The 27,102-nt window shown below is 35.9% G+C and overlaps 1 protein-coding gene across 2 annotated transcripts in view; it reads right to left on the reverse strand.

Moving 5' to 3' along the window:
- The window catches only part of CAMK4 (calcium/calmodulin dependent protein kinase IV), a 209,297-nt gene that overhangs the window by 175,255 nt on the left and 6,940 nt on the right, over positions 1–27,102 (reverse strand). Inside the window, exon 1 of one of the 2 annotated variants that reach the window (XM_074204472.1) lies at positions 26,064–26,573. In XM_074204472.1, the coding sequence (XP_074060573.1) occupies positions 26,064–26,209 (146 nt within the window). In that variant the 5' untranslated portion in view covers positions 26,210–26,573. Of the gene's footprint in view, positions 1–26,063; positions 26,574–27,102 lie in introns of those variants that run through there. The other variant, XM_074204471.1, reaches the window with a different exon arrangement.

Below are 27,102 nucleotides of genomic sequence, written 5' to 3' on the forward strand. Positions count from 1 at the left end.
TGTTTTCAAGAAATAACTATATTGGTAAATTTCTATCTCCTCATCAAGTAATCGATTAGTAAATTCTCAAAATCTTGTATGAGAAGAAAGAAACAGAGACAGAAACAGAAAGAATGACAGAAAGACAGAAACATAGAAATATTGTGTGATTAAAGAAAAATATTTTAAAAATAAAATGGAATTTTATGTTATCATTGCTGAATATATTTTTAAATCAGTGCTCATATGTCTGCTCAGTGTCCATGTAGTACTGTTTACTGTCATTATTTTTGTATGCTACAGCTAAAAATTAGCTAATGATAAGAAATTTATAATATTAAACAAAACATATCAATAGCTGTCTTTCAAATATATAATTGATCAATTATATTTGATCTATGGTCAAAAATTTTCAGTGTAGGGGCAGCTAGGTGGCACAGTGGATAGAGCACTAGCCCTGGAGTCATGAAGACCTGAGTTCAAATCCAGCCTTGATCCTTACTTAGTTATGTGACCTTGGGCAAGTCTCTTAACCTCAAAGTCTTGCCAAAAAAACCCAAAGCAAACAAAACAGTTCTCAGTGTGTGTGCAAACACAAACATAAACAAGATCAACTTAGAAACATTTTTTCTGGAAAATATATGTCTGTAATAGACTCTGTCTTTCTTTTCTTTTCTTTTCTTTGTTTTTCCAATAGAAAGAAGAGATGGAAAGGAGAGGATGTGAACCTGTAAATGAAATTCAATTTAAAATAAATAAATATTTTTTGAAATTTTAGAGGACCCTTATTGTCCTTCTGAATTCTTCTTTCAATTGCACACTGGTGGTCCATAATTGTAAAATTAGAGAACTTCTTTACACCAATTCAAGTTCCTTGTTTCCTTTTAAAATGTAAGTATCCCTGAATACTTAACAGATTAAATATCCAGTCTTCTACATCTTTAATAAGAAATAATAGATTAAACTGTAGAGGAGAGAGAAGGTGGGGGGGGGACTACATCAAAAGAGAGAGACACTGCCGGAGATGAAGGTGAGGATAGTATGTAAAATAGGAAAGAGGAGACTGAGAAATTTTGCTTACTTTAAAATATCACAGAGGGTAAGACTTCCATAGTCCTTGTCCTTTGTTATCTAAGAAAACCAAAATGACATGACTATGTTTGAGACAAATTACAGTGTGTCCGACTGGCTAATCAGAGTAATATGAACTCAGAATGCTCTATCACAGGTTGGGCATAAGTAGTCTATGTGAACAACTAGGGTAGGTACTCTAAACTTAGTATATCAGGCTTCCTTTGAGCTGCTTCAGTTCTGTCTTCCTCATAGAGGGCAGCATTTTCTCTAATAGGGCATACCATGATGGGCAGTCCTGTGCCAGTGTCTCCCAAGCTGTACAATCAATTCTAATGTTCTTCAATGAGACCTTCAGGGTATCTCAATGTTGCTTCTTCTGACCCGCTTTGCTAGTGCATGCCCTGGGTAAGCTCTCCCATGAAATGGTTTTTTAAAAATTTTTTTTATACTTTTTTTTTTTGCAAGGCAAATGGGGTTAAGTGGCTTGCCCAAGGCCACACAGCTAGGTAATTATTAAGTGTCTGAGAACAGATTTGAACCCAGGTACTCCTGACTCCAGGGTGGGTGCTTTATCCACTGCGCCACCTAGCCGCATATGTCTGGCATTCTAACAACATGTCCAGACCATCATAGTTGCATTCTCTGTAGTAATTTTGGAATGCTAGGCAGTTTAACTCCAGAAAGAACCTCAGTGTCTGCTATCTTCTCCTGATATCTTCAGAATCTTCCTAAGACAATTTAAATGGAAGCAATTCAGTTTCCTGACATGGTACTGGTAGACTGTCTAGGTTTCATAGGCACATATCAATGAGGCTATATTTCACAGGCATATAGCAATACAATGGTTCTGTAGATCCTCAGTTTAGTAATCAATCACTCTTCTCTCTCATACTTTCTTTTGAAGATTCCCAAATACTGAATTAGCTCTGACAATGTGAGTGTCAGCCTCATTGTCTATGTGTACCTCCTTGGAAAGGACACTGCCAAGGTAAGTGAACATGTCCAGAGTACTCCAAACTTCTCCATTTGTTGTAATCAATGGTTCCATATAGTGATGGTATGGTGCTGGCTGATAGAGCATCTGCATTTTCTTGGTGTTAATTGTTAGACCAAAATTAGCACAAGCAGCAGAGAATCTATCCATACTTTGTGCATCTCAGTTTTAGAGGCTGCACTGAGTACACAATCATCTGCACCAGCACTCCCTCCATTTTGGTCTTGGTTTGAAGCCTTTTCAAGTTAAAGAATTTGCTATCAGTGTGATAGCTGGCCTTGAGGTCATGTTCATCCTCAAAGAAGGCATTTGATAACATGGCTGAAAAAACATCATGATAAAAAGCATGGGAGCAAGGACACATCCTTGTTTTACTCCATTGGTAACTAGGAAATCTTGAGAGCATCATCCACTATCCATAATCTGATGCAGAATCATATATATATATATATATATATATATATATATATATATATATACATATACATACATACATACATACATACAACATAAATGGGAAGAACAAATCCAAAACCAAAAGTGAATACAAAATTATGCAGACAAGCATAACTTGAATTAAGAGATGTAAGAGGCCACCTACAACCATTTATAAGCACATTGATCATTTAAAGTTTTTTTTAGTTTTTCAATATATTATCCATTGTACTGATTTTTCCCTCTTTTTTTGCTTTAAAATTATATTTGTTATATTGAATGGCTCTCTAATAAAGAAAGGAGAAGGGATACTAGAAAAACTGATTATTTTAAAAACAGAAAATGTCAATAAAAACTTATTTTAAAAAAACAGAGGAGTTGGAAATGAATAATGATCCAGAAGGTAGTGACCTTATTTCTGTAGATGTTTAATTTTGGGCATTGGTAGGGCCTGCAAGTAGAAAAGACATTTAAATTACAGAAAAGACTGAAAATCAAGAATTAGTATTAAAAATTATGAAATCTAATGGAAAAAGTAGGAGAAAGGCAAATTCTAGAAATGTATTTTCAGTTCATTTGGAGTGAGAAATAGAAAGCAGAGAAGGAACATTTGAAAGTAAAACTTAGATTTACAGAAGATACTTTAAAATGTATCAAAAATGAATTATCATTAAACAAAAATTTAAATTTATTTCATTCTTGCCTCCAAAACATCCTTTTATTTGCACAATGTTTTTATGCTGTCTCTCTTTTTTTTTAATCAGATTTGAAACCTGATATGATAATAGTATTAGTCATTTTAAACACTTCATTGTTGATGTTTTGGTTCTGTGAGTTGCTTCCTAAGAAATGGTACTGGAAGAAGGTTCTATGTCTAGCAATCACTTACTTATTTCAGTTATAAACCCCTGAACCCTATCTACCTCCTGCCAATATCTCCTCCCCTCTGGCCCAAGATGCCAAAATCCAATTTCACTGATTTCTATTCTCACTTGGAGATTATTACACTCTAGACCAGAAAGTATGTTTTCATTTTCCAGGACTGAGAAGGATGTGGAAGGGAAAAGATATCCTTGTGAACAAAAAGTGCTAGTCAAGAGAATGAGAAAGAAACATATGTGGTGTAGTGAGGAGCGAAAGTTATCTCAAGCTGAGCAATAAGAGATTATATTCATAAATTCTGCTTCCAGAAATAGTTTTGCATATATTTTGGAACAGAGATGCTTTCTGAGTCCTTCTGATTTTGTCTCTGGAATTTTCAGCATGGAGATTGTGAGAAGCTAAAATTCTTGTACAGTTTATAAGATTGAAAATGACAATTTACATAAATAATTTCAGGCTATGTAAATTACATTAATTACATAAAAATCATTGCCATAAGTAATTGATTTTAATACAGTTAGAAATGTATAGATATATTCTACATGAAACATTTAGCTGTACTATTTCTCTATAAATCATTGAAAGCTCTGAAAAATTACCTTATGTATAAATTTGAGACCTCTGTACCAAAATAATTTTATTTGGAATAATAAAAAAAAGACTTGCACTTCCCAAAACACCAATGTCTCAAATTCTTTAGTTTTACTTTGATAGGTGGATCAAAGGTGAATTGGACTTCCCCTTTGACATGGAATATCTGAGATAATAGGGGAAAACTTCTAAAATTCCATACTCAACAAATTTCAAATCATAGTATATTAGAAAAGAACCTAAAGATTACTAGAGAAATCAAATGAAGCAGTAGAAAGAGTAACAGATTTGGAGTCAGAACATCTAGATTTTAATTCTAAATCTCGAATGCATATTTGTTGAACCCTGGGCAATTCACTTAACCCATCCAGAAATGATTCCTCCAAGAGCAAAAAATTCCCATGCTGAAATCTAAAAAGTCAGTTTTGACTTTTTAACATCTCATTACCATTGTAAAAAAATAAGCATCACTCCCCCCCCCCCCCAGCTTTACTTTATCATTTCTAGGAATTAACTAAAGGAAATTAATAGATATGATTCTTGTCCTGGAGACCTTAAGATCCAACAACAATTATCAGACAGCATATGTGTAAGAAATTCAGCTACTACTATACTAGAAAGAAAAATCCATGAATTTAATACAAAAGTATTTAGCTCCTAGTCACCTAACCAGAATCCTCAAGTAGTCTAAATATTTTAAAGGATGGAGGGCTAGGCAGAAATTTCAAAGAACAAGTAAATATATCAGATCCCTGAAAGGAATTCAGAAGAGACCACATGCTGGAGTAGAAAAAGCTCTAGACTAGATTCAGGAAAACCTGAGTGAGAATTCTGACTGCCATTAGTTCCTTAGTGTGTAACCAGGGCTACTAAACTTCTATGAGCCTCAATTTAATCAACTGCATAATGAGAATAATAATACTCATAGAGTGGTTCTAAGGAAAAGTTTGTTGCAAGCCTAAAACCACCAAGTAAATATGAGTTACGATTTTCACTTATTTTTTTGAAGGCTAGTGAACTGATCACCATAAGCCATTATAGAATATGTCTAACAACCTGAAGGAACCATATGACCACAGAAGTGCCAACTTGTTTTTTTCATAGTGGAATCTTCAATTTGGCACTGAAAAAATTTTATGCCAGATGACAAGGAAATAATAAGTAGTGAGGTGCCAAGCAGTGACATTTTCCAAGCCAACAGGTAATGAAGTATGGTGATGTACAAAGGTGTGAAGATGGGGAAGGTTTGAGAGAAGAAATTGAAGCCATAAATGAATTATTTTGAGTATAGAAAATATTAAGTGCCAGTGTGCCAAAACACTATCTTATGAAGAATAGAACCGTGCAGATCTCATTCTATACAAAATAGGTAACCTATATAGAATGTTTTGAAGAACATTAAAGGTCCAAACATATTTTCCCCATTTTCCATCTTTGGCACCAGTCTTCTCTCCTCTTGGCCTGAAATAAAGCCTAGGAATCACTACTCTGGATTGAGCCCAAAAAAAGGATAGAATTATGTTTGAGGGCTATTATTAAAAGTAGATTGGCTGCCAGCATCTACTCAAACCCTCTCTTTTGGCAACATAGCACAAGTTTACTGAATTGAAAGATATAGAGAACAAGGACCAAGAGTAAGGGATCTAGGACAGGAACATACCAGTCCTTGGAAAGGAAGGTGAGGAACAGGGAAAGGTTAAGAGTATAGGAATGCTAGGTATTAGGGAGATCTGGTCCAAGTGAGGTACTCTTTAGTGTGGTACCTTGACAGCATAGGGAAAAGCATTAGATTATTAGGCTGAAAAATCATAGGATTTAGAATAGAATTTCATAAATTATCTAACCAGAATTTCTCCTTTTATAGATAAGGAAATTCAGGTCCAGAGAAGTGGCATGATTTGCCTAAAGGCATAGTAAGTAGCAAAAAGTAGATTTGCATACCCCACTTCTGACTCTAAATTCATTTCTTTTTCAACTACTAGGATCAACTGAGATGTTAGGAAAATACTTATCCTGGCAAATCAATCCCACTTAAAGTTAATTAATGTTAATGACTGACTCTAGGTCATGCTGCCTCAGGATTTTAAGAATTACATGGCTATGAGACAGGACCTAAGAAAAGTAGGCACAAAGTAGGTGCTTTTTTGTTTTTAACACTCATTCTTTTCTCTGGTCTTCCTCTCCTTTTTCTTCTTTTTTTTAATTGATTTTTCTAGGCCTTTTAAATAAATAATTAATCATGATATAGTACTTTTAGATGTATTTTAAATACATTATATAATTTTATTTTCATAAATAGTTATTCTCAAAACTAATGAGGTTCTATATGCAGAAGACTCTTTGCTAGGCCCTAAGGAAAACACAAATTATCATGACAGGGTCCCTGTCCTTTTTTTTTGGTTTGTTTGTTTTGCAAGGCAAATAGGGTTAAGTGGCTTGCCCAAGGCCAGCTAGGTAATTATTAAGTGTCTGAGACCAGACTTGAACCCAGATACTCCTGACTCTAGGGCCAGTGCTCTATCCACTGCGCCACCTAGCTGCCCCAGGGTCCCTGACTTCTTATAGTAATGTATGACTGTTAAATCATACACAAATTAATAACATCTGAAAAGTGCAAAGGATGACAAGTGCTATGTCAAAGCCAAGGTAAAGAAGTTATTTACTGAAATTATGGAGACTACATGGTATTTTATTTGTACTTTAAATAATGGGAAGGATTCAACAAAGTAAGAAGGTATAATAAACTAGGGTTGATTCAGAGAGATGCCTCAACATTTCTAATTGAGTCACACAACAGTACCTCCTCTATGAAGTTTTACTTAATTCTTCCAGCTAAAATGATAACTCCCTCTTCAAATCTCCCATGCCACTCTGATCTCTTCTATGAATTTTTTTCATATTCTAACTTCAATTACAGTTATTATGTGTATGAATCATTCCTTTCTAGGATGAACTCCTGACTCTCCTCCTAGTATTTCTATACTATGTCCCCAAAAATCTATCTACCCTGGAATCTCTCTCCAACCTTAGACTATACCTTCTAACCCTTTGATACCTCCCTGAGTGACTGGATCCTCCCAAAACCTCATCTTAAGGAAGACATCCAGGCTACCTATGTCACTCCTGACTCTCCCCTGAGATTCTTTCCACAATGCCTATGAATGACCATCATCCCACTTCTTTTTCTATGTTTTCTTTGCCTATTAGATTACAAGCTCCTTGAAATGTGGGCCTAGTACACATTAAGCCTTAATAAATATTTCTTGATTTGACAACTTGAGTGTGTGGTTTAACTTTCCTCCCAACCTGATCATTCAAGGCAGAGATTGTTTTTCATTTTGTCTGTGCTTTAGAAATGCTAGAAATTGGTGTTCAGTGCTTATTTGTTGAGTCTAGGAGTATTCAACCATTCCCCATTCCTAAGGGAAGGAAGGAGGAAAGGATTCAAACAAGTGTTGATGATATAAGTGGGGGAGGAAATGGGGAAAAGATTGAAGGAAATGTATTCTGCTTATTGCTGCTGTTCCCACAAAAGCAAGTTAGCCTTCAGGAAAGACTGCCAAATGAGGATAATTGCAGAACTATGGAACAGTTGTAGAGTCCATAAGCCAAGAACAAAACTAGTGGCATCCAAATTTTTCCCCCATTACCACACTTACTCTAAGAATGATGAACTTTATTCCCTATCTTTATTCTTCAAGAGTCTGTTTGCATTTTGGTTTTTGCTGCTGAATCTCCAAATCCTTGCCACTATAAAAAAGAGCTTATCAGCTAATTTTCCTTGAAGGGAAGCCTGAACATCTGCCCCTCCAGATAACCATTTGGCCCTAAATATGACAGTGGATAAAGGAAAATTGCTGGACAACACTGAGTTTCCAGATCAAATAAAGAAACAAGCTTCCTTTATCCACAACAAGCAAAAGCCAGGGGCTAGGATCAATAGAGGACAAAACCATTATACAGAGGAGTCAATCTGGATCTCACTTTCCACTAATAAAGTCAGCAATATAGACCATTCAGGTTCAGTGGAAATGGGTTTGATCTCTTTAGAGATGCTCAATTTTAAAGCTCAGGGTAATGTTATAAGCCTGGAAAACAGGATTAGTCCTTTGGGGAGGCAGAGCTTGCTTGATATGAGGGTTGGTTTCTTGATTCTCTAGCCATCACCAGTTTTTTCCTCCTATTAAATTTCAAACTTTTGTGCATAAATATGGAAGACTAAAGCTATTGTAAAGACCAAGAACTAGGGCATAGCCTCACATCTTAATGTAACTTTAATGTAGTGATAGTGAGCCAGGAAAGAAGGGTTCACTGAATTAAGGAATTTGTTCACTGTCAGAACAAAGATCAAATATATGGTCAAAAAAAGGACCCAGAGCAATTCTTTATTATCATTATCTGAAAATATACTTAGTGAGACTGGATTCCTAATAGAAAATACAATATTCTATGCTTTTTTACATGTATTTGTTGATATACAGTAATTTCTTGAAAGTCAAGAAGTCTGATTTTAAACCAATTGATTACTGTTAATAATAGCATGACCATGATTAATTAATTTGACAACGAATGAAGAAAAGACAATTTTTTTTTCATGGCACTAACAATCAAATGGAGTCAGACAATCCACAAAAGGAAGCAGGAAGATGGGGGTGGGGTGTCAAATAGAAGGAGGCAGCTAGGTGGCTCACTGGGTAGAGCACTGAACTTGAAATCAGGAAGTCATGAGTTCAAATCCAGATTCATGCACTTACTAGCTGTATGACCCTAGACAAGTTACTTCACCCTTCACTTAATCCATTGGAGAAGGAAATGGAAAATCATTCCCGTATTTTTGCCAAGAAAATAACCAATCAGAAGGAAGAAGAAACTAAAGGAAATGGTGTCCATCAAAGTTTGAATTAGCAGGATGATGATGAAATTAAAAGGTGATAAATGCAACCTGGAAGGGTTACTCAATAGAGTTAAATCCAAGCAGAGCAGCAGACACAGAATGAAGATGGTGATACTCAAAGTTTGTTCTAGTGTCAAAATTCTTATTCGATGTTATAAGAACATATTGGAACACATAAAGGAGGCTAAGCAGTGTAATGAATAGAGCACTAAGACTGGAGGCAGGAAGACCTCAGGTATAATTCACCCTTGGACACTTACTGTGTAACAGCACTGTAGAAGTCACTTAACCAGTCTGCTTCAGTTTCCACAACAATGGATATAATAATAGCACCTAACTCCCAGGGTTATTGTAAAGCAAATTAGATAATATCTGCAAAGCATTTACTATAGTGTTGGACACAAAGTACCTACTTAATAAGTGTTTGTTCCCTTTCCTATTTAAACAGGGACCTAACTAAAAAAGGAACTTATGTGCCTTCAAAATAAATATCAATCACACCATAAAAACACAAAGCATCCAACATATATCTACCTGCACTCAATTTTGCTATTAAGATATGCAAATATATCTTACTCAAGATTATCACTGAATTAGCACTAAAATGCAGTATTTTGGAATGCATGCAATAAAAATCACTGAAAAGATAGTAAATGGAGCTGGTTACTAAGACACAGAGGTTAAACACTGTAATGAGGTAAATTAAAAAATTAATTATAAAATTGCAGTCAATGCTAAAAATCTAGAATGTAGCTTACATGCCCAAATTAAAAAAGAATGTTTCAGGGGTAGCTAAGTGGACATAACACTAGCCCTGGAGTCAGGAGTAACTAAATTCAAATATGCGCCTCAGATGCTTATCAGCAAGTTACTTAATCCCAGTAGCCTCCAAAAAAAAAAAAAGGATGGTGGTGTCCATTTTAACAATGTAAAAATGGGAACTGAGGTAATAAGTTGACTAATCAGTTCCATCACTTGTTACAACCACTGTGACTTTACACAAGTCACTTTACTTCTATGAACCTCAGTTTTCATAGATAATACTTAAATTGCTTCATAAAATTGTTTTGAGATAAACTGACTATAAATTGGAAAGCCCAGTATATAACTTACATTATTTATACTGTCTGATTTGCCAGTGAGAAAAAAGGGTATGAAAGGTTAATAGAACAGATAAAGGGAATAGATAGATTTATTCTTCTAAAATTCTCTTCATTTATTAACTTTTTGTATATTCTTCCAAACTGCTTTCCAGAATGATTGTACCTAGTCATGGATTCATCAATATATTTCCCATAGCTCCTTTAACATCCATGATTTTCTCTTTTTTTGTTGTTGTTTTTGTTTTTTTAGATTTTTCAAGGCAATGGGGTTAAGTGGCTTGCCCAAGGCTAGGTAATTATTAAGTGTCCGAGACCGGATTTGAACCCAGGTACTCCTGACTCCAAGGCTGGTGCTCTATCCACTTAGCCACCCCATCATTTTCTTTTTTTGATCACTTTTGCCAATCTGATGGTTATAAGGTGAAACTACAAATCTGCTTTAATTTGCACTTCTCTATTATTAATTTTTCATATTGACAGTCTGGGCTTCTTCTGATATCAGTCTCTTCAAGTACTAAAAAATCATTTATCAATTAATTGGAGAATGGTCCTTATTATTATAAAGTTGAATGAGGTCTTTATGTAGTTTGAAAGTGAGATCTTTATCAGGAAGACGATACAAAGATTTTTTTTCCCCTAGTTTCCCTTTTAATCTTAGCTTTATTAAATTTGGGCAAAAACTTTTTAAAATTTTATGATATCAAAATTATCATTTTATCTTCTCTATCCCTTGCTTGGTCATGAACTTTTTCATCTAAAGAGCTGATGAGTATTTTTTTCCATGTTTCTCTAATTTGTTTATTATATAATCTTTTATGTCATGTATAAATCATGTATTGATCTAAATCTAATTTCCTCTTTATTTGCTGTCCAATTTCCCAGCAATCGTTATTAGAAGGTGAGTCCTTATCCTAGTAGCTGAGGTCATTGTGTCTATAAAACATTCGACTACTAGATTCATTTACTTCTGTATGCTTTTAACCAGTAACAAATTGTTTTTAGAATGTCCTTTAGCTCAGACATAACACACTAGGTGTATCTTCTAAAGAAACCAAAGAAGAAAAGGCCTAACAGAACTATAATATTTTTAGTATCTGATTTTAACCAGAGTAGCAAAAAATTGGAAACTAAAAAGATATACATCAATTGGGAAATTGAAGAAATTATGATATATGTATGCAATGGAAATATGTAAGTAATGGATATATATAATATATATATTATATATATAAAATAGATGTTTTCAAAGAAAGGAATCAAAGAGATCAGTATAAACTAATGCAGAATGAAGTAGAACCAGAGCAATTTATGCTATAATATCAAAAGCATAAAATGAACAATTTTGAAGTCTTTTTATAAACTGTTAAATGAACAGAAGCAGAAAAAATGTATCTATAAAAATATCACTGTAAAGAAAAGCAATTTTAAAATCTTTAAGACCTCTCATCAACACAATAATTATCCATTATTTCAGAGAACTGATAATCAAATATGCTATGCCTCTTCTGATAGAGTCAAGATAAATTCAGAACAGAAATCTTTCTGTAAATTAAAAAATCTATACTTATCTTTAAGAGATAGATAGTAACCCAGTTCCTTTTTTAATCCCACATAGGGTTTTGATATGGCAATTGATTTCATTTTTTTCAATTCAATTTAAAACTTATTAAGAATATACTACTGAGGTGCAGCTAGGTGGCACAGTGGATAAAGCACCGGCCTTGGAGTCAGAGTACCTGGGTTCAAATCCGGTCTCGGACACTTAATAATTACCTAGCTGTGTGGCCTTGGGCAAGTCACTTAATCCCATTTGCCTTGCAAAAACATAAAAAAAAGAATATACTACTGATAGATCCTTGGGATTCAAAGATGGCTTTTTTTTATCCTAAAAGTCTTTGTTTTTTTATTTGTTTTGTTTTTGATTTCTCCAATTACATGCTAAAATAATTTTTAACATTTTTTATGTTCTTCCCTCCTTTCCCAAGATGTAAGCCATCTGACATAGACTGTGCATGTGCAATGGTGTAAAATAGTTCCATGTAAGTCATTTTGCACAAGAAGACATACAAAAAATGAAAGAATGAAAAAAAAGAAAGTAAAAAATGGTATGCTTCATTCTGTATTTAGACAATATCAATTCTTTCTCTAGAGTCAGATAGCATATTTCATCATGAATCCTTTGGAATTGTTTTGGATCATTGTATATTGCTGAGATTAACTAAGTCATTCATAGCATTCTCCTGGTTCTGTTCTGTTTGCATCAGTACAAGTAAGTTCAGGTTGTTTTTTTTTTAAATCATCCAACTTATCATTTCTGTAGCACAATAGTATTTCATCACAATCCTATACCACAACTTAGTCAGCCATTCCCCAATTGATATGCATCCCCTCAATTTCTAATTCTTAGCCACAACAAAAAGAGTTCTTTTAAATATTTTTGTGCAATTAAGTCCTTTTCTCTTTTTTCTTTTTAATTTCTTTGGAATATAGACCTAGCAGTGTTTTTGCTGGATTAAAAAGTATGCACAGTTTTATGACCCTTTGGGCATAGTTCCAAATTGTTCTCTAGAAGGATTACATCAATTCATAATTCCACCAAGAGTGCATTAGTGTCCCAGTTTTTCCACATCTTTCCAATTATCTTTTTTCCTTTTTTTTTTATCATATTAGCCAAACAAAGATATTTTTCTTTAAAAAAAAAAGTCTCTCCCCTAAAGGAGTTTATTTTCTACTGGAAAAATTCTTTGGTATACAATAAAGAGTAAAGAAAAGAGTACTAACAATGAGAAAGTCAGGAAAGATTCCTCAGGGGTTAAATGAAACCCTGAAGGAAGTCAGTGGAATTTCTTGTGTGAAGTTACAGTATTTGGGGAGATTAGAGTCTATTTTAAATGGCACCATTTTAACTGAAAATGGATGAAAAAGAATGCAAAGAACTCCAGGGAGGTTGTTTAGAATCATGCCACACTGAGGAATTTACTTTTTTTTTAAATCAATAAGAAGCCTTGGAAGATTTTGAGTTGGGGGTCTAACAGGTTGCTGGCTGATACTAAGAAATAGTAGGAAAGGGTTAATTTAGAAGATAAGCAGCATGCTTCATACAACCTTCCTGAAGAGCAATTTGGAATTACGCCCAAAGGACAATAAAAATGTGCATATCCTTTGATCCAGCAATACCACTACTAGGTCTATACCCTGAAAAGATCATGAGAATGTGTAAAAACATCACTTGTACAATAATATTCATAGCAGCCCTGTTTGTGGTGGCGAAGAAGAGGAAATTGAGTGAATGTCCATCAATTGGGGAATGGCTGAACAAATTGTGATATATGTATGTTATTGAACACTATTGTTCTATTAGAAACCAGGAGGGATGGGAATTCAGAGAAGCCTGGAAGGATCTGAATGAACTGATGCTGACAGAAATGAGCAGAACCAGAACATTGTAGACCATAATAGCAACATGGGGTTGATGATCAATCTTAATGGACCTGCTCATTTCATCAGGGACAGTTTTAGGGTATCTGTGATGGAGAATACCATCTGTATCAAAGAAAGAATTGAAGAGTTTAAACAAAGATCAAAGATTATTACCTTTAACTTTTTAAAAAGTTATCTTATTATGTAATTTTGCTATCTCTCTTATATTTTATTTTTTCTTTAAGGATATGATTTCTCTCTCAACACATTCAATTTTGATCAATGTATAGCATGGAAACAATGTAAAGACTATCAGACTGCCTTCTGTGGGAGGTGGGGGGAGAGAAGTAAGATGGGGGGGGGAATTGCAAAATTCAAAAAACAATAAAAAAAGAAGATATGGGAAGGATTAAGATCATTGGATCAAAAAGTGACTAAAGCTTCATCATATCTTCTTCTAGACAGTACCCAAGTACTTATTTCTCTAATTTTTTAATCTTTGTTTTAGATAACATTATGATAGGAAGTTAAGACCCAATCATGATTTTTGTGTTTTAATATAATATACAGTATTAACTACCTCCATTAGCACTGATGAGAAAGTGAACAGATTTATTAGATTCTATATATATGAATATATGTGTGGATTATACATGTTAATAAATATTTAGCTCTAATTTACAAATTGGAATTTAATATTTTTATTTTTGAGTTATAACTCCTTGAGTTCTTTCTTTCTTCTTCTTCCTTTTTTTTTTTTTTTTTTTGCAGAGCAATGGGGTTAAGTGGCTTGCCCAGGGCCACACAGCTAGGTAATTAGTATGTGTCTGAGGCTGGATTTGAACCCAGGTACTCCTGACTCCAGGGCTGGTGCTCTATCTACTGTGCTACCTAGACACCTCCTCCTTGAGTTATTTCTACACAAACCTAGAGATAAGAAAATTAGGTCTATTATACATAATTCCTGCCCAAAAAAACCAAACAACTATCTACCAAGTAAATGTGACTTGGTCTCAATTTTGTGAATGATTGACTAAATTCACTTTTGTAACTTTACTTATATAAATCTAATGTTGAAAGAAAATGAAATAAATAGCTTTATTTTTAGTTAGATATATTAGAAGGGAAAGAAAAAGAAGTACAAAAAATGATTGTAGATATAGTTCATGTGCCTACCACCCACATCTTTATTCCTAATCTGGGCGCTGCAGATACATAGTCCAAATATCTAGCTTTGTGGGTAGTGTTTATGAGAATAAAGTACAATGAAGCTACCTTGTGGTTAGTGTGGAGGGTATTTTTTTTTCAAAGAAAGTTCCTTAGAACCGTATGTATGGCAGCATCAGGTAGCACCTGAATCTGTTTTCAATTGAAGTTATTTTTAACTCAATAATACTTAAGCATGAGAAAAGAGTGTGTTTCAACAGAACATTGATGCTATAACAGACTTGATTTTTTAAAACTCTTTTGCAGGTCATGTGTTTCCAAATTAGAGCTACTTTGTAGTTAACATTACTTTCTTACCTGTTTTAATCACTGAATGAAAGTTGCCTCAGTCAAACTGAGACCTGTTTTTTGTTTGTTTTGTTTTTGTTTTTTTAGTCAATGGGGTTAAGTGAATTACCTGAGGTCATACAGCTAGGTAATTACTAAGTGTCTGAGATCAGATTTGAATTCAGGTACTTCTGACTCCAGGGCCCACTGCTCCACCTAACTGCCCCCTAAACTGAGATCTGTTAAAGTTCAATGCCTCTCACTGCATCTGGAGTCATCTCCAGTGGTCCTGATCCATATCTGGCTACTGGACCCAAATGGCTATGAGGAGAAAGTGATGCTGATGACTTTGTACCCCCTCTTCATGTTAATCCAATTCACTTGCAAGTTACAGCATCACATCCCTGATGTCATGGTCCTCTTTAAGAATGAAGGATAAACTACATGATAGAGAGCACTTCACACATTAAATTTTTAATAAACATCTCACCCCTAATTCTGAACTTTTCTTTGATAAAATGATGGCAAAACTAAATAATCATGGAATATCTCCTATCTCAAAGTCATAATTCAGTTGACCCAAATAAACACATTTGTTCTTTTTAACACTTGCAAGAGAGAAAGAAATAGGTCCTAATGCAGAAATGGAAAAACAGAAGGTTAGTAAGGCCTGTGTTATATGTTTCTAGAGAAGCTAAAAGCTACTGTCATTCCATCATCTTAAGAAGGTGTCTGCCCACCAGGACAAAAGGAAATGATCTTTTTTTCCTACATTTTTCACTTTGGCTCCAACGCCATTTGCTATAGACAAATAAATTCTCCCTCCTAATTCTCAAAGTTATCAATTTAGCTTTAGTACCAATTCAGTAACAATTCTCTCCTGCAAGAAGGAGAGAATCAAGGTAGATGTTTAAATGCAAAGGCAGGTAGGTTTTTTTGCTCCAGGCTAGAGACTGTAAGCAAAAGAAATGCCAAAGGCAAACTCATGTTTGTAATAATGAACAGAAGCAGAACACAAAAAAAAAAAAATAGATAAGGCAGGTACATCATAAAAATTGTATCATACCATGAGTAGTTTATATTTCAAGAGAAATTCTGCAGGTTGTTGGGGTGCAAATGGATAAATGTAGTCATATATAAGTTGCCTCCACAAATGAAAGTTCTCTTATTCTAAGACATTGACCAAAATTTCCAGGGAAGGAAGGTTGCTTCATCAATTAAAAAGCCATAACAATATATAAGAAATAAGTCACTAGGAAAAATTACTATCTTTCTTCTAGAGTAATACAAACTTGAACAGAAGCTAGGTCAACATATATTCTTAAACAGAATGGAATGTGTTAAAAATGTCTAATGATTGTTGTCAACTATTTTCAAATCTACATAGTCAATATCATATATTCAAATTATATTTAAACAAGCCTTCTTTTACTTGTGTGATTGTTCCTTAGTGGTCTCTTTCAAGGATTTTTTATCTAGGTCATGTCTATTAGGCATGGGTGCCCTCCAAATCTCTATATTGGCATCCTCTCTCTTCTATATAATCTATATTGATTCCATCAGCTGACATGGACTCAATTATCATTTCTATATAGATGATCTCATAATCTTTAGACCCAGCTTTCTCCTGAGATCCAGTCTGTGCCAAACAACTGTTGCTGTAACAAACTCAACATGTCCAAAATATATAATATTTTTAGCCTTTAGGTTTGCAAAGTATTTGACAAATGTCTTCTCATTTTATCCTCACACTAACCCTAAGAGTTAGCAGTTATTATTATCCCCATTTTACTGAGGAGTCAACTGAGATAGACAGAGGCTTAGTGATTTGTCTAGAATCACTCAGCTAGTGTCTGAGGCTAGATTTGAGTTCTGGTCTTCCTAACTTCCAAACTTCTATCCATCGCACCACCTATCTTTCCCCATTATCCCAGCCCAAGGCTTTTTTCCTCTTCCCAACTTTCTTATGATTTGTAGCACCAACATCCTTAGCCACCCAAGATCCCAACCTTAATGTTATCCTTAGCTACTTGCTCATATTCTCCCTATATATCCAATTTGTTGCCAATCTTTGACTATTCTACCTTCATAACATCTTTAGAATAGTGCCTCTTCACTCATTTTGGGGCAGGGATTCATTACTTCATGCTTAGGTCATTGCAATGGCCTACTTCAAGTTTCTCCTCACTCTAATCTAGTTGTCACAGTGATTTCCCTAAAGCGAACATCTGATTATTACTCACCTCCCTAGCTCAATAACCTCTGGTTGGTCTTTTATCACTAAACTCAAACAGAGACAATGACAGCTTGGCATAAGTACAGACCTTGTCAACCTGCCCCAAATACCTCCTATGTGGAGAAAGCTTAAGAGAAAATGGCATCTCTCTTCAGGTGGAGGATACTAGGAAGCTGATTCTACAAGAATCATGATATGCTAAGTGTCTTCATGAGACAGATTGTGGGAGAATATGCATACATTCTATAACTGGCTTGTTAACCACAGAGGAATCTCCTTGAATGACTGCAAAGGCTTTCAAAAAGACCTACCAACTTCAACTACTGTCAAATTGTCATTCGTTTCTGCAGGTAGTGACTTTTTCATTTCATGGCATCTGGTGAAGGGAATAGAGTTTCTCCAATCTTGGGAACTTCAAAAAATCAAGCTTCAATGAGGTCAAACTACAAGAATCCAAGAAGTAGCTACCAAGTGGTGTTTCTTGGCTAGCCCAGCATCAATGCCCAAGGGAATTAAAAGAGAACTTTGGGAGGGCATTTAGGTACCTCATTAAATAAAAGTGCCTTCAGAAGGGCCAATGCTAAGTAAAAAACTTGGTTAAATTGAGCCCCAATATACTCCCATCTCTTGTCAGATCTAGGTGGTATTACTTGGAGGAATTAGAGTAAATGTTTATAGGGATATTGTGGCTTCATCTCTTTAAATAATTATTCTTTTGTTGTTGTTTGTCCTTCATTCATGACCATAATATCAGGGAGGTGATGCCATGACAAACAAGGGAATTGATTTGAGTGAGGGAATGTTATTCCCTCACTAAGTTATCAGCCTCATTTTCTCCTCTGGAGTCATCTGATTCCAGAGATCAGATATGGAAGATAAGAACAACTATAGATTACAAGGCAGAGTTAAGTTAATTGCCCAATATCACACAGCTAGTAAGTAATAAGTGTCAGAGGTAAAATTTGAACTCAGGTCCTCCTGCCTCCAGAACTAAGACTTTATCCTTTTATAGGAGCAACTAGGTGGCACAATTAATAGAGCACTGGTCTTGGAGTCAGGAGGATGGGAGATTGAATCCAGCCTGTTACATTTGATACTTACTAAGCTATGTGTGACCTTGGACAAGTCTCTTAAACTTGATTGCCTTGCACCCAGGACCATCTCCAATTGTCCTGATTCATAACTGACCACTGAATCCAGATGACTCTGGAGGAGAAAAGGAGGCTGGTGACTTAGCACAGCTCCCCCTCATTCAAATCCAATTTATTTGCTTGTCAAGGCATCTCCTCCCTGATGTCACACTCTTCTTTGAGAACAAAGGACAATCATCAAAAGACTAATCGATATTACAAATAAAGCTGAGATATTTGTCACTAATCCCTCAACAGTAGAGTAACTTGATGGCAATAGAGAAAAAAACCACACACAAACATTTCAATGTACTCTGGTACCCTGAGGAAAATGTAGCCTGCCTGGCTCTGGTAGAAAGAGCTAGAGAATATTCACTACATAGAAAATACTGCTTGGCATTTAAAGCGTTTCACAACTTTTTGTCCTTCCAATCTTCTTATACTTTATTATCCTCCATGTACCTTATAATGCAGCAAACCTGTTTCCTACTATTCCTTACCACAACACTCCAACTTCAGGTCTTTTCACTGGCTGGGTGCCATTTCTGGAAAGCTCTCTTTCCTTACTATACCTCTTGGTTTGCCTTACTTCTTCCCATCTTCTGCAGAAGGCCTTTCCTGGTCTCCCTTCTTTTGTCCCTCTGCCTGCAGTATGTTTCCTCCAAAATTACTGTATACATATATATATATATATACATATATATATATATATATAGTAATCATATATAATTATTGACACATTACCTCCCCCCCCATTCACAGGTGAATGGGCAGGTATTCTGTTTTTGTCTTTCCTTGTATTCCCAGTACATAGCACAGTGCTTGACACATACAAAGTCTTTTTTCTAATATTCACTTCACCTTATTCTTTGCTACTCCTGAGCTCCAAGCTGCCTCCCTCTCTCTCAACCTTGCACCAGAGAAAACCAACACACAACAGAGGCATACATATGAAACTACATAACACAATAGCTCCATACTCCAGTTCCCTCTCTAGAGGTGGATAGAGCATCCTTCTTAACAGAGTCAACTTGAACACTCAAACAACTCAGAACAGCCCAGTCATTCAATCCACTGTTTGAACAATACTACTACTACTACTGTGCACAACATTCTCATTTCTACCCATTTCACTCATCACCACTATGCAAGTCCTTCAATACCTTCCCCAAATCAATCTGCTTACAATTTCCCAAAGCACAGAAGTCATTACAATCTTGTCAGTCATTCCCCAATAGATGACCATTCTCTCAACCTCCAGGTCTCCACCACAGCAGAGTCTTTACAAATACTTAAGAGCATATAGGCTCCCCTACTTCCTCCCTGGAAAAAAAGATGAAATTAATATTTCTGATTTTCTGCATTTAAATATAAAGTTTTTAGAGCCTGCTATATGATCAATTTTTCAAAAGGTTCCATGTACCACTGAGAATTTTCTGTTCCCATTCACTTCTCATTAAATGTCTATTATATCTAGTTTATCTAAAACTATATTAATCTCCTTGACTTCTTATTTTTTTTTTGGTTAGATTTATCTAGTTCTGAGAGGGGAAAGTTGAAATTACCCACTATTATAGTTTTGCTATCTATTTCCATCTGTAATTCATTTATCTTTTCTTTTAAACATTTGAATACTACAATATTTGGTGCATACCGATTTAGTATTGATATTACTTCATCAACTATGAAACCTTTTAATATAATATAGTTTCCCTGCTTTTAATTAAATCTATTTTAGCTTTAATCTCTGAGATCCTGATTACCATCCCCTGGTTTTTGATTTACATGGTCTAAAGCAAAATAAATTCTTTCTAGTCTACTCCATGTGTATCTCTTACTTTTAAATGTATTTCTTGTCATATTCTAAGGTGATTTTTAAAATCCATTTTGCTTTCTCTATTTTATGGATGAGTTCATCCCATTCATATTCCAAGTTATAATTATTAGTTGTGTATTTTTCTCCATCCTATTTTCCTTACTGTTTATCCTTCTCTCTCTTTTTATCCTAACCTTCCTCACAATTTTAATTTATTTCTGACTTCCCCATATCTTTCTACAAATCCCTCCTTTACACTTCCCCCCTTGCCTTCCTATTTCTCTGTAAGTTTAGAAGACACTTATGCCCTATTAAATGTATATATTATTCCTTCTTTAATTCAATTCTGATGAGAATGTTTCCAGTACTACCTCCCTTCCCTTTTATCCTTCCCTATACTACAATAGTTCTTCAATAGATGTTGTTTTTGTATTAGATAATTTGCTTTATTTAATCTCTCCCTACCCAATTTTTTAGCATTATCCCATCATAATCAACTCAATCCTGAACCATCTATCTTTTGAACTAACCCAGTATTGATTACATTCTTAAGTTGCAAATATCATTTTCCCATATAAGAAGTAAACAGTTTAACCATTCTGAATACCTTATACCTAGTCATGTTTGCCTTCTTAATTTTCATTGATTTTTGCAAGTCAAATTTTCTATTCAGTTCTCTTTTCCTTAAGAATATCTGGAAGTCTTTTGGGTCATTAAATATCCATTTGTTCCCTTGCAGTATTATACTCAGTTTTGCTGGGAAAGTTATTTTTGACTGCAAGCTCAGCTTCTTTACTCTTTAGAGCACATTTAAGGAGCTGCTAAACCTTATGTTATCCTCACTGTAACTCCAAATATCTAAATTATTTCTTTCAAGTTGCTTATAAAATTTTCTCTTTTGACTGAGAGGTTTTTTTTTAGGGTTTTTTTTTTTGCAAGGCAAATGGGGTGAAGTGGCCACACAGCTAGGTAATTATTAAATGTCTGAGGCCAGATTTGAACTCAAGTACTACTGACTCCAGGGCCGGTGCTCTATCCACTGCACCACCTAGCCACCCCAACTGAGAGTTTTTAAACTAATAACATTCTTGTGAATTTTCATTTAGGATCTCTTTCAGGTGGTGATCAGTAGATTTTTTTCAACTTCCATTTTACCCTCTAGTTCTATAACTTCAGAGCAGTTTCCCTTAATTTCTGTTAGTATATTGTCTAGACTCTTTTTCTTGAATTATAGCTTTTGAATAGTCCAACAATTCTTTTATTATCTCTTCTCGATCTGTTGTCCAGGCTGTTGATTTTCTAATAAAATTTTCAAATCCTTTTCTATTTTTAATTTTTTAATTTTGTTTTATAATTTCTTGCTGTCTTGTGAAGTTATTAGTTTCCCAATTCTAATTTTTAAGGAGTTATTTTCTTCCATAACATTTTGGATTTCTTTTTCTAATTGGTTGACTTTCTTTTCATAATTTTCTTATTTTTTCTGCATGACATATTTATTTTGCCAAATTTTTCTTCACCCTGCCTTTGATTTTTAAAGTTTTCCTAACATCCTCTCCCAAGAACTCTTTTTGGTCTTGTGGCCTTTTTTACATTTTTCTTTGAAACTTTATAAGAAATTGTTTTGTCTCCTTCTGAGTTTGAACCCTGATCTTCTCTGTCATCACAGTAATGATCTGTGGTCAAGTTCTTCATTTTGTAGCCATTTTTTTTAGGTTTTTGCAAGGCAAATGGGGTTAAGTGGCTTGCCCAAGGCCACACAGCTAGGTAATTATTAAGTGTCTGAGGCCGGAGTTGAACCCAGGTACTCCTGACTCCAGGGCTGGTGCTTTATCCACTACACCACCTAGCTGCCCCTTTTTTACCCATTTTTAAAAATGGTCTATTTCCTGGTGTTAACTTCATGTTAGAGTCAGGCTCTGCTCCAAAGGTATGGAAGATAATGTCTCTGACTTAAGTTCTTCCTGTTGTTGTTTTCTGCTATTCTCTATTCAGAGGTCTTTGATCTTTTGGTTCTTCCAATGTTCTATAATCCAAGGCTCTGGAGGAGAAAGTAAAGCTGGTGCCTTAACATAGCATCCCTTCTCTCAAATCCAATTCACATACAAGTCATGGCATTACTTCCCTGATGTCATATACTTCTTCAAATAAAGAACAAGTATCATTATCATCATCAATGCAAAGCTAATGAGTGGATGCTGCTCTTCTAGTTTACTCCTTGATCTATAAGTGGCCTCAGGCACTCCTCTCTATCTTTGAGTCCTGACTAGGGCCCCCAGTATCATTGTCACCAAAAACACTTTTGCTCCCTTCAGTCCCTTAGAGGGCTTGAAGTATCAGTTCACTCCCTCTACTCTGGAACCAAAATCTGCGACAATGCTTTCCTCCAAGTGACCACAGTCACTAGCATTTACTCAATCTGTATTGCAGCTACAGCTTGGGACCCCTCTGATCAGTCTGGGATCTCACAGCTCTCTTAAACATTACTCCATGTTCTCTAATTTTCACTTTATCAGATGCCCAATTCCCCCAGAAACAGCTGCCCTCAGGGCTTGCTGTTTCATGACTCCTGGTAACTGCCTGGTATCTGCACTTCAATCAGAACAGAAGATCCCCTGGAAGTCAGGTCTTTTCTAACATCCTCCCAAGTTGTCAGGTTGAAAAAAACAGCTTTTAATTATTTAATTATTTCCGCAGCTCCAAAACTTTATTTGAAGCATTATTTTAAATTATTTGTGATGGAAGAGAGCTAGGTAGTTTCTGGGAGAGCTAGGTAGTTTCCTGCCCTATTCTATCATCTTCCCAAAATTTCCTCCATACTGTCTTAATAGGTGTTTGCTGACTAACTAGGTAGACTAACATTTCTTTAAAAGAGAAAATAAACTTCATTATCACTTTGTGTTTATATGACTTCATGCAAATTACAGAATTACTAGTTCTCTTCTTTTGCTGCCACACCCTAAGTTAAAGAGCATATACCAAGGAAGTGGGGAGTTCTAGATTGATGCTGTAAATGCAAATCCAAAAACCAGCTTCCCTTAATTTCCTGTACCTTTTCTTATAGTGAGTTCCCTTAAGAAGACTATATATTCAGAACAGTCTGGGGTTTCTGGAGTGGGGAGCCATTCAATAAGAACTAAATGAAGAATATAAGTAGGCTAGCTATAAATTATCTCTAAATTATCTTGTTTCTTTTTGTCATCCAAAAGATAGAATCATACTTTGGGGTTCTTTAATGTCAGACAGTATATTTTCAGATATAACATAATGACCTATGGCCAATTAGTTGGTTTAGTTTTGTGATATTAACTTTATTTGTTCAAATCCCATAGTTATGACCAAAAAGAGCAGGAGCTTGAAAGTGGTGGATTTAGTCACTTTTCTTATTTTTCAAATCATATTAAAAGGAAATTTATCACATGAACAATTATAGCATTATTGCAATCTTTTGCTCTTAAAAACTATATTAATTGCATTAATGACATGTGGCAGACATTGTAGCATTTTTGAAATGCTACGAAATTAAGGTTTTTCATTTATTTATTAGAAAAAATTGTTGATCAGGAAATTAGTTTTTAAGTTATGAGGTAGCATAATATATATTAAACTTATTATTGTTATACTCTAAAGAAAATTAATATTTTAGCTTTTGACTGCTGAGTACAGCAGTACTTTTAAGCCTTTGGGTCATAATATAGTTCAACTTGGGTGAAGTATCTATGGTATTATTAACATGTTTAAGAGCTCTAACTACAGAATGCTTAACAAGCTATTTAGACAGAATGGGATGGGGATTGTACCTGGGATGGGACTATTATAGTTAGTAGGAACTTCCTCTATTTGGCATCTTCTCTGCAACTTAAAGCATTTTCTAGACCACTGAGAGGTTAAGTGGTTGAAATAACCAATATATATCAGAAGCTGAACTTGAACCCAGTTGTTTCTGCCCTGAGACCATTTCTCTTAACCATTACCCCCATAAAGACAGTCTCTTTTTTGACTTATAAATTCCAGTATAATCTTCAAAATTCTTATATTTTTTCCCTATTAGTCTTAGATATCTTTAGACATGCTCACAAATAACAATATGAAGTAGATTAATGACAAATTTAAGATAAATAATATTTAGAAAGGCAGGTAAGTTTATTTCCAGGAATGGTTCTTGACTAATTATAGGAATTTCCTTAATTATCTAACACTTTCTAAGATGTCAAACAAAACTTTAAGTAGACTGTTTAATTAAAAGCTTAATACTCTGCACAGTAACACAGCCTATCATTCTGTTTACAAAATGGTATTGTTCTATTTACCTTTACAGGAATATACATTTTATATACATTTTTCAATTTTTTTGATGGAGGAAGATCTGGGATTTCATCATTAGAGGTTCTACCTGTTATTTCCTCAGGGTAGAAACTCCCTGTGTGAAAATTCCCCTGCTCTAACAGTTTTAAGGTGTTGCCTAGAGCACAAAATTATGTGGCTTGCCATGGTTACCCACGGATTACATGTCAGAAGGAAGAACCTACATTACCTGAAAAAAAAATTCTCTTTCTACTTCACCTTTCTACCTTTCATATTAGTGATAACTTTTAAAAATTCACTCAATGATCTGGATGTTTCATCTACATAATGCTGAACATTTGGAAACATTTGGTAACTGACAATTATCCCTTTGAGTTCAAATGCTTTGCATCTTAGAGTGATCTAATACAGTTTCTCAACCCAACTAGTTTGGAGGGAAAAGAGAAGGGAGGAAAACTGAATGAGAAACAATGAGAGGAAAGATCTTTTGAATCCTTATACATAGTGTTGAATTGCCAAGAAAATCTAGAACTTCTACCTACAGGAAAATAAAAAAAGAAATGTCTATTAGCTAAACTCCTTACCCCACCCCCGTGGAATTTCCTGGTATCATTGAGTATGAAAACCGAAAGGAACCAGCAACTTTTTATCTTTAGATTTCCCCACAATAAAGAATCTGACTCTTTTATGAAAAATTAGAATTTCCTACATAGCTTAACAGAAAAAAAAAGAGAGAGAAAGAGAATCTAGAATATAAAAATATGATAGCATATGTCAATGGTCCCATAACAAAAGTCTTAGGTCACTATAAGTATCACATCAGAAGGAATAATTCTGTAGCCCATGAGAGATTTCTTATTACATAATTTGAACAAGTAACTATAATACATAAAAGAAGAATAGATAGGACTCTTTTCACTAATAATCACCCATCTAGGACCTTTGAATTGTTTTTTTAAGGCATCACTAAATTATTATTCTGCCACAAACTCTTTTAAGTGATTCATTCGCTTATCTACTCCTAAACAGCCACTGCAAGGAAACTGGTATTTAAGTTTAATTTCCAATGGAACTTAATTTAGAGAGCAAGATGGGGTAGGGGGAGGGGAAGCAAATGTTCACATTTTTGGTCATATCTCTGCTCCTCCCATTCCCAAGACGCTGAAGTAGGCTGTAGTCCCGGATTACTTGAAGTAAGGCGGATGACAGAGAGGGGTTCAAAAGTAGAGGAGAAAGCTGCCTGAAAAAAGAGAGAGGGGCTGGAGGTTGCTGGGGAGAGCAGGGATGGCGTAGAGATCGGATACTGCCCTATACTATTACAGCAATCCTCAATTTCCTCTGCAGGGTGAAAACCTTGTCCAAGTAGGGTCCGCTCACAATTCCACCGAGGGAGCAAATTGAAATGATGATGAGGAGGACGATGATGACGATGATGATGATGATGTTGATAATGGAAGAAGGAAAGGGGGGAAAAGTCCGTATCCCTGAACAGTAGAGGTTGGGGAGATTCCTTTCATTTTGTGACCCCCCTGATGGACACACGCACAAGCGTTTGTTTACCTGCACGCAGTCGGGAGCGGCGGGTCTGGTTTTGCTAAGCTCAGGCAGCCAGAGAAGCGAGGGATGGAGAGGTAGAACGGGCGATTTTCTGCAGCTCCCCGACACACACACACACACACACACACACACGCATCTCTTCCTCCTCCTCCTTACCGTCCCAGCTCAGTCTCCACCTCGAAGAAATCATCCAAACGGTCTTTATTGGAGCCCTCGATCCAGTAGTCGGGAGTGGCCGAGGCGCTCGCCGCCAGGGAAGCCCCGGAGGAGGAGGGAGAGGTGGGCACGGTGACTTTCAGCATCTTCCTCGCAGGACTCCGCCGCCCGCCGCTCACCGGGCTCCCGGGGCTCCTCTCGCCGACTGCAAGAGCGAGAACGAGAAGCGAGTCCGTGTCCTTCCACAACACCCACACCCACCGCGGCACCTCTTCCTTCTCCTGTTCTCCCACACACACACAGCAGCTCCTCTCTGGTGTGCAAGGGTGCAGAGGGAGAGAGGGGGGAAGGAGGGAGGAGGAGGAGGGGGAGGGAGGAGGAGGAGGAGGAGGAGGAGGAGGAGGAGGAGGAGGAGGAGGAGGAGGAGGAAAGATGAGGGAGAAGGAGAAGGAAGAATTTAGTAACCAAGACAGAAGCAATGGCAGTAGTGAAGGAGAGAGCTTGAGAGAGATGGAAGAGAGCAGAGAGACCAGGAAAAGGGAGAAAAGGAAGACAAAATGTTATCTCTTCTATCTCCCCTATTTCTTCCTTCTTTCCTTCCTCTTTCCCTCTCTCTCTTCCTGTCTTCTTCCTCTCTCCTCCCTCCCTCTGTTCTTCCACAGAAGGCAGAGGTGGCAGTATTTGCATGAACCCCAAGTCCAGCCACTTGGAAAGGGAAGCTGTTACTCTCCTGCAGCAACTGAAAAGAAATAAGGCACTGAATGGGGTGACACTACAGTTGCTGAGAATCCAGACACAATGAGGTAGAGTGCAATTCTCTGGTGCTGATGCTGTGTCCCGGAGGCTCACTCCTCTCCTCTCCAGACCTTCCTCCCAGGGTTCCTGCTGTGGATCCCTTCCAGTAGTCAACAGGCAAACACCCTTCTATTTCTCCTGCTCCAGCTGACGAAGCATTTGCCTGGGATGTTCGACTCCCCACCCCAAGAACAGTGCTCCTTTTCCCCTCAATCAAGCTCAAAGGAGTACCTTAGACCAAGGT

This window comes from Macrotis lagotis, chromosome X (assembly GCF_037893015.1).
Source record: "Macrotis lagotis isolate mMagLag1 chromosome X, bilby.v1.9.chrom.fasta, whole genome shotgun sequence".
In the NCBI taxonomy this organism is placed as follows: Eukaryota; Metazoa; Chordata; class Mammalia; order Peramelemorphia; family Peramelidae; genus Macrotis; species Macrotis lagotis.